Source organism: Papio anubis, chromosome 3, assembly GCF_008728515.1.
Source record: "Papio anubis isolate 15944 chromosome 3, Panubis1.0, whole genome shotgun sequence".
Lineage (NCBI taxonomy): Eukaryota > Metazoa > Chordata > Mammalia > Primates > Cercopithecidae > Papio > Papio anubis.
The window spans coordinates 112,593,262-112,605,388 of record NC_044978.1 but is presented as its reverse complement, the minus strand read 5'-3'; the positions used below and the strand labels follow the sequence as shown (position 1 = coordinate 112,605,388).

The window sequence follows — 12,127 nt, the reverse complement described above, 5'->3', positions numbered from 1 at the left end:
TGCTGGCATCTGGTAAGAGCCTTCTTGCAGCATCATTCCATGGTGGAAGGCAAAAAGGCTGACAGAGGATTGAAGTCTCCTTTTCTTAATATCAATCCCACTTATGAGGGTGGAGCCTTTATTGCCTAATCACCTCTCAAGGGTCTCGCTTCTTTTTTTTTTTTTTTAATTATACTTTAAGTTCTAGGGTACATGTGCATAATGTGCAGGTTTGTTACACATGTATACTTGCGCCATGTTGGTGTGCTGCACCCATCAACTCGTTAGCACCCATGAACTCATCATTTACATCAGGTATAACTCCCAATGCAATCCTTCCCCCCTCCCCCGCTTCTTAATAGTGTTACAATGGCAATTAAATTTCAACATGATTTTGGAGGGGACAAACATTCAAATCATAGCAAGGGGTAAGAGGAGGTTCTTGCTAAACTGATTTGATAGTATTCTTTCTAAAGGCAGGTTAGGGTGATCAGATATCATCTGGGGGAAGGTAGAGAATGATGAATTTGATCAGATATTGAAGGTGATCAGCTATCAAGAGCAAGAGACTCTTATTAAAGTGACTTAGCAGAATTCTAGCTAAACCGGACAAATATAGACATGGAAGCCTAAGGTCAAGGTCCAGTTGACAAAAGGGATCAGAGGAGCCTGACTAAAGTTTGGTCAAGGAGTCTTTGTATTCATCCATGTAACCACCAAAACAATCAAGATATAGAGCATTTCCATCTCCCTAGAAGGTTTTTCATGCTCCTTTGCCATTAAACTTCCCCCCAACAATCTTATACCTGGGAACCACAAATGTGATTTATTTCTTAATGACTAATGTTGTCTCAATCATATTGTGTCCAGCATCTTTCACTCAACATACATGTGAGATTCATCCATGTCATCATGTGTAGTTTGTTTTATTGCTGAGCAGTATTTTGATCGATAGATAAATATGACACAATTTGTTTTTGTTAGGAGGGGAAATATTGGGTTCTATGATAAGAACTTGTTTAGATTCATAATAAATATTACCACTGTTTTCCAAAGTGGTTGTACCATTTTATATTCCTACTAGCAAAGCATAAATGCTCTAATTGCTTCAGATCCTTGCCAACACTTGCTATTTTCTTTTTTTATTATGTATTTATTTATTGACATAGGGTCTTACTCTGTCACCCAGGATGGAGTGCAGTGGTGTAATCAGGGCTCACCTAGGCTCAGGAGTTCTTCCCACCTCAGCCTCCCAAATAGCTGGGACTACAGGCATGTGCCACCATGCCCTGCTAATTTTTAAAATTTTTTGTAGAGACGTCTCACTATGTTGCCCAGGCTGGTCTCAAACTCCAAGCCCAAACAATCTTCCCACCTCAGGCTCCCAAAGTGCTAGGATTACAGGTGTGAGCTACCATGCCTGGGCAACACTTGCTATTTCCAATCTTATTAATTTTAGCCATTCCAGTGGGATTGAAGTGATATTTCATTATGGCTTAATTTCCTGATGACAATGATGTGATAATTGCCTGTTCAACACATCTTCTATGATGAAGTCTTTTGTGTATTTTTTCAAATAGGGATATTTGTCTTTTTATTGAGTAGCAAGTCCTCTCTATATATCCTATGAGTCTTTTGTTGGACAAATGTTTTGTAACTATTTTCTCCTAGTCTGTGATGTGCCTTATTCACTTATTTATTCATTTACCATCCTTTAAAGACCGTAACATTTTAATTTTTTGAGCTGCAATTGTATTAATTTTTAAAAATGTTAGGACTCGTGATTATTTTATATGAGAAATCTTATCCTACTCCAAGGTGGTAAAAATTTTCTCCCATGTTTTCTTCTATAAGTTTTACAACAACTTTTATATTTAGACCTATCATCCATTTTGAATTAATTTTTGTGTATTATGTAAGGTAGGGGTCATGGTCATTTTATTTCCATGTGTATGTCTAATTGCCCCAACACTATTTGTCAAAAAGACTATCCTTCTACACATTTCAGTTATGTTGGTGCCTTTGTCAAATTCAATTGACCATAATATTTGTGACTCTACTTTTGGACACTGCATTCTGATCTGTTGATATATTTGTCTTACTTTACATAAATACCACACTGTTTTGATACCATAAGTTTATAATAAGTCCTGAAATCAGGTAATGCTAGTCCTCCAAAACTGTTATTGTTTTCCAAAATTGTTCTGGCTATCCTGTATCCATGACATTTCCTTGTAAATTTCAATTCGCATTGTGAATTTCTGTTAAAAAGCACACCGAGGTTTTGATTGGGATTGTTTTGAATCTATAGATGAAATTAGGTAGAATTGACATCAATATTGCCCAATGCTCTCGACACTTTTTATTGCTAAATTCCACTCATCTCAATTCACAATTCGTTATCAGTATAAAAGGAACTGCCTTCAGAAGCATTATATTTCTTTTTACTACATATTGAAATACTTTTTTGGTAATTATTGAGGTTTTTAAAAAACATTTTATTATAGTAAGAACCTTGAACATGAAATTACCCTCAACAAAATGTTAAGTGCAGAATACAGTAACATTAACAGTAGGCACAATATTGTATACCAGCTCTCTATAACTTATTCGTCTTGCAGAACTAAAACTTTATACTTGTTGAACAGCAACTCCCCATTTCCCTTCCCCCCTAGTCCCTGGCAACCACCATCTTACTGTTTCCATTAATGTGAATATTTTAGATACTTCATAAAAGTGGAATCATGTAGTACAGTATTTGTCCTTCTCCGACTGATTTATTTCACTTAGCATAACATCCTCCAGGGTCATTCACGTTGTTACATACAGCAAGATTTCCTTTTTTCAATTTTTTTTTTTAAATTTGAGACACAGTCTCTCCTCCATGGCCTAGGCTGGAGTGTAGTGAGTGGTGCGATCGCGGCTCACTACAGCCTCTGCCTCCCGGGCTCAACCGATTCTCCTGTCAGCCTCCTGAGTAGCTGGGATTACAGGTGTGAGCTACCACGCCAGGCTAATTTTCGTATTTTTAGTAGAGACAGGGTTTCACCACATATGCCAGGCTAATCTTGAACTCCTAGCCTCTAGTGATTGGCTTGCCTTGGCCTCCCAAAGTGCTGGGATTACAGGCATGAGCCACTGTGCCTGGCCGATTTCCTTCTTTTTTAAGACTGAATAGTATTCAATTGAATACTATTGTATAAACCATATATTTTTTAACCCATTCATCTTTCAACATACGTGTAAGTTGTTTCAAAAGATACCAAGTTTTGGCAAGGATATGGAGAAATTGGAATACTTATACACCATAGCAGGAATGTAAAACGATGCAGTGACTATTAAAAAAAAAAAAAAAAGAGTATGGAAGTTCCTCAAAAATAGAACTACCATATGATCTAGCAATTCTATTTCTGTGTATATATCCAAAACAATTGAAATCAGGATCTCAAAAGAGATATCTGTACTCCCATGTTCATTGTTATATTTTTACAATAATATTGTGATGATCCCTCAGGTCTGAAGAGGATTTTCGGCTGTACGTTTTTAGTTTAGCATCTTTACCCAGAAAGTTATTTCCACCCATAGCTAGGCCAAAAATCTGAGTCCCTCAATATTACATTTTCTGTTTAAGTTCACCAACAATAATTGTTAGAAAAATCCACCTTTCCTGAACTACAGGAACAATAAAAATAACAATAGCTCTAGCTTATTGATCACTTAACTGCCTTTAAAAAAAATCATTTGAAACATTATAACAATCCTTCAGAAATTATTTCTAAATTCCCATTTATGAAGACACTAAAGATTAGAAATTAATTCCTCTAAGGTCTCATGCTATTGAGAGACAGAGCTGGAATTTGTACCCAGGTCACTATGACTGCAAAGCTTACTCTCTTAATCACTATACAATACCTTCAGACCAATGTTCAACATATCTAGAGTTCACTCTTTATAACCTCAACAACTTTTCCTATTTACTAACATGACTGAATTAAAAACTACTTTTTTTTTTTTACAGCTGTGCTCTTAGTTTAACATAAACTTACTTCAGTTTATTTTTTGAGACAAGGTCTCACTCTGTTGCCCAGGTTGGAGTGCAGGAGTGTAGTCATGTCTCACTGCAGCCTTAACCTCACCGGCTCAAGCAATCCTCCCACTTCGGCCCCTAGAGAAGTTGGGACTACAGGTGTGCACGACGTGGTTTCGCCAGGTTGCCCAAGCTGGTCTTAAAACTCCTGAGCCCAAGCAATCCACCTGCCTCGGTCTCTCAAAGGGCTGGAATTACAGGCACGTGCCACTGCAGCTGGCCCCATAAACTTATTTTAATAACAAAGATGCACATATGGAATTCTATTTACATTAAAAATTACTCCTTAGTTCTAATAGGACAAATGTAGAATCACGGAAAATGGCATTTTGATATCTTCTAAATTACTGGGCTGTTTTCTTTTGCTCTTCCTTATAAAAATTATTAAAGAAAACTCAAATTGCCAAAAGTAGAGAAGAGACTATAATATCTACTAATGTATGTGTAAATCAAAAGGTATCTGAGGCAAGTCTCAATCAATTTAGAAAGTTTATTTTGCCAAGGTTAAGCAAGAGCCCACGACAGCCTCAAGTTGTCCTGATGACATGTGCCCAACGTGTTCGTGCACAGCTTCATTTTACACATTTTAGGGATACGTGAGACATCAATCACCAGCTTGACTTCTTCCTTTGGCTTAGTGATTTGGGGAAGATTTTCCTTTCACATGTGTATCTCCCAGCTTCAACAATTATTAACTCATGGGTAGACTTGTTTAATCTATTCTCCCACCCACTTTCCTACACCTGCCACCAGTTTATTTTGATAAATCCCAGATACCATATAATTTCATTTGCAAATATTTATTATTACTATTTTGAGACACAGTCTAGCTCTGTTGTCCTGGCTGTGGTGAAAGTGGCACAATCTCAGCTCACTGCTACTTCCACCTCCCTTGTTCAATCAATTCTTCTGCCTTAGCCTCCCAAGTAGCTGGGACTACAGGCGCACGCCACCACGCCCGGCTAATTTTTGTATTTTTAGTAGAGACGGGGTTTCACCATGTTGGTCAGGCTAGTCTCAAATTCCTGACCTCAGGTGATCTGCCCACCTCAGCCTCCCAAAGTGCTGGGATTACAGGTGTGAGCCATTGCACCTGGCCTGCAAATATTTTCATATGAATCATGAAATTGTAAGAAATTCTTTAAAAAAAAAAAACTTATTACAACTAAAAATACAGATAGCAATTCCTCAGGATCATCAGATATTATTTATCGTGTGTGTGTTTGTGGTGTGTGCATGTTCATATATTCAAATTAATGTCCAATTAAGGTCCTAGAAACAGGACCAGTCCTGGTGGCTCCACACCTGTAATCCCAGCACTTTGGGAGGCCGAGGTGGGAAGCCTGCTGGAGCCCAGGAGTTAGAGACTAGCCTGGGCAACATGGCTAACACCATCTCCACAAAAAATGCAAAAAATTTGCCGGGTGTGGTGGAGCATGACTGTAGTTCCATCTACCGGGGAGGCTAAGGTGGGAGGATCACTTGAGTCCAAGGTTGCAGTGAGCCACGATCACACCACTGCACTCCAGCCTGTGTGACAGTGAGACCAAGTCTCAAGAAAAAAAAAAAAGAGGTACTACATTCTAGACTTCTAGACTACTTGTCTTTCTCTGAATATGAAATTAGTTTGCCAGTTTGTCTTCATATCACAAAGTTACTTAGTTACCTTTTTGCAGATTTTTCTTACCCTTATAATTCAGTTATAGTTCAGGGAAGCAAAATTAGATTTTCTTTCCATTGGATAATGAATCTTAAGCAAGTTTCTCTTGCAGATTTTACCACACTATGTAGTTATGTATCTATTGGTCATTTCTTCTGTAGTTTCGATTCCTGGATGGTCTGCTTTAATCAATTTTGTGCCCCAGGGCCTTGATACATGTTTAAATTAGTTGTTAATTACAAAGACATATTACGATACAATTCTTTCCCCAATTAAAAACAAACCTAGGACGGGCGTGGTGGCTCACGCCTGTGAGCCCAGCACTTTGGGAAGCCGAGGTGGGTGGATCCTGAAGTCAAGCGATCGAGACCATCCTGGCCAACATGGTGAAACTCCGTCTCTACTATAAATAAAAAAAATTAGTTGGGCATGGTGGCGGGCACCTGTAATCCCAGATACTTGGGAGTCAGAGCCAGGAGAATCGCTTGAACCCGGGAGGCAGAGGTTGCAGTGAGCGGAGATGGCGCCGCTACACTCCAGCCTAGCGACAGAGCGAGAATCCGTCTCAAAACAAACAAAAACTAGTAGGCTTTTGTGACTACAAAAGAGCTGGTTGCATGTTGCATTGCCTTTGGGTAAGAGTGGAACCCCAACTAAGAAAGCACATCTGGTAAACATAAAGGATTCACCCAGACTTGTCCTAAATAAGACTCCGATTTCCCGAACTGAATCAGGAGTCCTTTAGAGAGACTCTAGCTAAAAAGGCCTGGCAGGGACCCCACTAAGAGTTTCAGGTTGGAAAATTACGCCATCCGGGTATAGCCAGCACAGCCGGAACTCCATGAACAGCCTGGGCAACCTAATCTCTGCGTAAGACTCCTTCCAGGTACCAGCGGGCTGAGGGCAGCGGGGTGACGCGCTGACGTCACGTCACGTTCTTTTGCACGTCCCGCCTCCCCGCCCCTCTCCGTACTGTGACGTTCCCAGAGAGGAACGAAGCGTAAACAGCGCACGGCATTTCGGGAGCGGGATTGTTTCGCGCAGGAAGCAGGCTCCATTTTAGCGCCGCCCGCCGTCGCCATCTGTTTCCCTTCCCTCCCCCATACCCTCGCTCGAGTCTGAGCCCTAACGAGAAGGCTGGGCCTAGGCGGCTGGAAGCTAGAGTGAAAGGAAGGGAGAAAGGGAAAAAGAGGGAAGAGTCGAGAAGGCTGAGTGTTAAAGAGGCCAAGTGCGACGCGCGCAGCTGGGCGGACGGACTGACGGACGGGCCCGTGCTTCTGCCGCGGCTGCGGCCCCCGCGCGAGTCGCGTCTAAGCGGCGGCGGCGGCGGCGGCGGCAGCGGCGGAAACCGAAGGGGAGCAATGGCGGCCGACATTCGGGAGGAGAAAGGTTAGTGCGGAGAAAGGTGACGGGCGGAGGCGAGGCTGGGGCTTGGGAGTGGAGTGATGGAGCAGTGGTCGTCGTTGCGGGGCGGGAGTGGGGGTTGGGGAGGTTAGCTTGCCTCGTGAGGAGCCGGTCGCCCCCACCGAGACACTTGGACTCATTGGCGGAGACCAGGCCTGCCCTTTCGTCCTCGGTCTCCATATGGCCTAACACTTCATCTCGGTAGGGTTTTTCTTTGATCCGGATTTCAGGCTTGATTTTCCGTTTAGCTGTCTTGGGCTGAGAGGGGGCCTTTCTGAGTTGCAAGCTCCTAGGTTTATTTCCTGGTAGGATCATGCGGATGTAATGCGTATTTTCAGGACAACCATTTCTGTTAGACTAAAATTTGAGAACCCCTAATGCCGCGATCAACACTGGTAGTGTGGTAAATGAGCATGTTTAAGAAGTGGCACTGGCAGATTATTAATCTTGAGAAATATCTGCAAATAACTTCTGGCTGTTCCTGTTCAATAGGCAAAGGGAACTAGCCGTTTTGTTCCTCGAATACTCATTTTGGAAAAACATAGTACTTGGAAAAATGAATACTTAGTTTGGAAAGATAACTATGTGACTTAGGCTGACAAAGAAATCCTAGGTCTATTATGCTAGAAAAACGTGTGTAGGTCCCAGAGGGTACAGTCAGAAACAGATGGATGCAAGTTATAGAGAGTTGGAGGGATAAATTTCAGTGAAATGTAGGGAGAACTGATGTTGCTATAATGGAAGGATATACTAAGTTCCCAAGCCCTAGAGATGTTAATGTAGGTCCTACATCAATATCTGTCTGGAGAGTGGTTTAGATTAAATGCTGCTTTAAGATCTTTTTCAACCCTAAGATTAACATAATAGTCTTGGAAAGATTTTAGTTAATAATATGACACGGTCGCTGCTCTGTGTGTCACACATCTCTTCTGTGTGCCTAACTGATTTGGGAGATTTTTGTGGGGGTTTGTTAAGTGGGCTCTAGAGTCAAGTTACTTAGGCCTGTGATCCTTTTTTCTTAATTTTTCTGGTTTCTACATCAGGAGAGTCTTCATGCTTCAGTGAACTGCCCTAGGATAGGGACAAGCTTGGAAAGTGGAGTGGGTGGGAATATGTTTAAGATACTGCCCTTATCCTAAAGTAGTTCTTTGATTAGGTTATAGCAATTTGATGTTCCATCCTTAAACTAAATGCTAAAAAATCTCCCTGGGTTTGTGTATTGTTTTTTGTGTTTTGTTTTTTTCTGAGAAATCGAGAAGGAATGTGAACATAGGATTACATGGTGTTAGTAAAAGAAACTGCTTTTACTTAGTTAACTCAGTTATTAAAAATACATACTCTTAATTAGTAAGTATTCAGCAAACATCTGATTGTAATTTATGAGCTGTGGATATGGGAGTCTGTAGTGGTTGTGGTGGGCGAAATGAACCAAACACAAACATGAGTGAAATTCAGTACTTCTCAAGAATTCGTTGTCTAAGGTGAAAATATTTACAAGTCATTGATAGAGTAGACGCAGTAATGCACATTGAAGAAGAAAAGTAGATGATTTTAAAACTTTTGCTTTAGAAATGATTTAGTGGTGATAATGCAATACAAATACATAAACTGTATAGCTATTATTGGGAAGTAGTGATGTCACCTGTTGTCTATACATAGGATACGTCTCCCCACTTTTGAGAAGGTTCTTTGCCTCACATTTGCTTAGTTTTTTTTTTAAATTTAATTTTCATAACAACTTTATTTAAAAAGTTTATATAAGTGCTTTATCTTTATAGTTTAGAACAAAGATTGCTTCTGGGCTACATGGAGAACTAGCACCTACCTACTGGAATTGTTTATTTGTTTTTGGGAGAGTTTTAGGTAACCTACAGGTTGTATCATTTACTTGATCATCATTGCATGCCTAGCTTTATAGTTAGAATCAATACTTGGCTCTTCCTCTCTTAAGGAAAAATGGTACTCTAAGTGCTTTATTGCCTAACATGAAACAGGAAATTATAAGTATAAACCCTCTAAAAATCTCAGTCATGTCACAAACGTTAAGTTCCTTCTCAAATGATTCCATAAATGGTTTAAGATCTTGATAACGAATGAGTCTAAGTTGCAGAAATTGGCAATTATATTAATCACAGAACAGTGAAAAGACTCCTGTTCGTAGAGTTCTTGAATTAAGGGTTTTGCACCTATCTGGGTAATAAAGACATTAATTTCTATAATCTATAATTATGCTTCTATAATACTCATACCTAGAAGCTGAAACCCATATAACTGGGCAGATTGCTAGCTCCCTGTCATTCCTGTGGTGATAATTTGCCCAATAAACTGGATTTGAAAAGTGTTACAATGTTGGTGTTAACTAATATTAAATGCTATTTTTCTATATAAGGAGGAAATACGCATCTTTTCTGTTATTGCAGACACCTTGTATAAATTTTATTAAGCTTTTACAAAGTTTCCTACAAAGAACAGTTAAAAAATAATCTATCCAAAACGTGTATGAGTAATGTGTAATGAGTTACTGCATTAAAAATAACATGTTTTCTACATTACCCAACTGGAAGCTCGCTGAGGGCTCAGAGTACATCTGTCTTGTTCACTGGGTTCCTTGTATACAGTAATTGTGTTTCAGTACCTTGAATATTTACCAGGTTGGACTTCGTTAACTGATTGGTTATATGACATGTGCAGTGTGATAACCAAAGCTAAGAGTTTCTCAGTTTAAGTTATACAACACTTTTCCCCCCACCCCCAACCTCTACCAGCCTTATTCCTGATAAATATGTTCTAAGACCCACAGTGGATACCTGAAACAATGGATATTACTAAATCCGGTATATACTGTGTTTTTTTCTATATGTACATGTTTATGATGAAGTTTATAAGTTAGGGACTGTAAGAGATCAACCACAACAATAATAAAGTAGAACAGTCATTACAGTATGCCACCATCACTACTCTTGTGCTTTAGGCCTATTATTAAGTAAAATAAGGGTTACTTTGAACACTAGCACTGCCATATGTGGACAGTTGATCTACCCGAGACAGTTAGCTAAATGACTAACGGCAGGTAACATATGTAATGCAAATATTTGTTGACCAAAGGGATGATTCACTTCCCAGGCAGTACAGAGTGGGACGGTGCATAACTTCATCACACTACTTAGCACACAGTTTAAAACTTATAAATTATTTATTTCTGGAATTTTCCATTTTTGTATTTTTGGACAGTGATTGACTCAGTTGACTAGGGGTAACAAACCCCTCAAAAGCAAAACCTTGGATAAGTGAGGGACTACTGTATATATACACACAGTTGTTGTTTTCAGACAGCCTCTATCGCCTCGGCCAGAGTGCAGTGGGGGCAGTCATGGCTCACTGCAGCCTCAACCTCCCAGGGCTCAAGTGATCCTCCCATCTCAGCCTCTCTAGTAGCTGGGACTATAGGTGTGTACCAGCATGCCCAGCTAATTTTTTATTTTTAGTGGAGACGAGGTCTTCCTATGTTGCCCAGGATTATCTTGAACTCCTAGGCTTAAGCAATCTGCCCGCCTTAGCCTTCCAAAGTGCTGGAATTGCAGGCGTGAGCCACCATGCCCAGCTGTTACACACACGGTTACATGCAGGCGTATACAAATATGTATACACACACACAGAGTCTTGTGCATACACATAGTTATGTGTCATCAGTGAAGGTGGGCATTGTTAGGTGGTTTCGTTGTGTTATCATAGTGTGTTTACACAAACTTCGGTGGTATATCTAGGCTGTATGGTATAGCCTATTGTCCCTAGGCAACAAATCTGTACAGCATGCTACTGTAGGCGGTAGTAACACAATGGGAAGTATTTGTGTATCTGAACATCAAAATGGTAAAGATGAGGCATTATAATCTTAAGGGAACCACTGTCATTTGTATATGCATTTCATCATTGATCAAAATGTTGTGGCACATGATGACTGTGTATATACTATGGCTCTCGCTATAGTAATTTCTTAGGATAAAATTGCCTTTCCTGGTTCACTTTAGTTTGGGCTGTGTAAAGCATAGAGTATGTAATTGATATTCCAATATATTCATTTTATCTATAGGAGAAGTAAGGTAGAAAATTGTAAATGCTTTTTTGCACTTAAATTGTATATTTTTTAGAAGACAGCAATTTTGGATGGGAAATCCAAGTTTTTAAACTTCATTTGGAGAATTGAGAATTTTGAATGACAGAAACTGAGAAACTAGTCTAAACGTACAATGTACATTACAAGATATAGAAGGGGGAGGTTCTAGTAATCTTACTTCATTGCCAAATCCCACTAAAATTATATTAAATGAGTTAAAATATAATTTATTTTGGTACCTTGTGTTAGAAAAAAAAATGTGTAATATATTTAATATTTAACTTTCTTTAAATACTAAATCTTAGTCTGATGCTGGAACCTCACATCTTAATAAATAGTGCAGTCTTCTGACCCAGAAGCTTCTGCAGTAAAAAATGACTGTCCCAGATAAAGGTTAATTTTCTACCCTGGTATCCCTGGAGTTAAGGTTTGTGACCTTCCTGGACAAGAATGTAAAGATTATGGTAAATTTTAAGTTTCCATGTTTACCTAAAACAAAAATCCCCCAGCCAAGCAACAAACAGCTAGCTTTGTTATTTCTAACATCTTGTCAGTTTTTGAACAGGCTTTAAAAATAATGATGATTTTTTTTTTAGTTGTAGGGGGACAGGGTCTTATTCTGTTGTCCAGGCTGAAGTATAGTAGTGCGATCAGGGCTCACTGCATCCGCGACCTCCCAGACTCTGGTGATTCTCCCACTTCAGCTTCCTGAGTAGCTGATAGTACAGGTGCGGTGCGCACCAGGCGCACCAGTAATTTTTGTGTTTTTTGTAGAGATGGGGTTTCGTCATGTTGCCCAAGCTGATTTCATGCTCCTGAGCTGAAGCTGTACACCTGCCTTGGCCTCCCAAAATGCTGGAATTACAAGTGTGAACCACCATGC

At 39.8% G+C, this 12,127-nt stretch overlaps 1 protein-coding gene across 5 annotated transcripts in view; it reads left to right on the top strand.

The window, feature by feature from the left end:
- The first annotated feature begins 6,726 nt into the window (after positions 1-6,726).
- YTHDC1 (YTH domain containing 1) overlaps positions 6,727-12,127 on the top strand; it is a 36,902-nt gene continuing 31,501 nt past the window's right edge. For 4 of the 5 annotated variants that reach the window (XM_003898830.5, XM_009207009.4, XM_003898829.5 and 1 more), the window contains exon 1: positions 6,727-7,115. In XM_003898830.5, coding sequence (XP_003898879.1) covers positions 7,088-7,115 — 28 coding nt within the window. In that variant the 5' untranslated portion in view covers positions 6,727-7,087. The remainder of the gene's footprint in view (positions 7,116-12,127) is intronic. The other variant, XM_009207010.4, reaches the window with a different exon arrangement.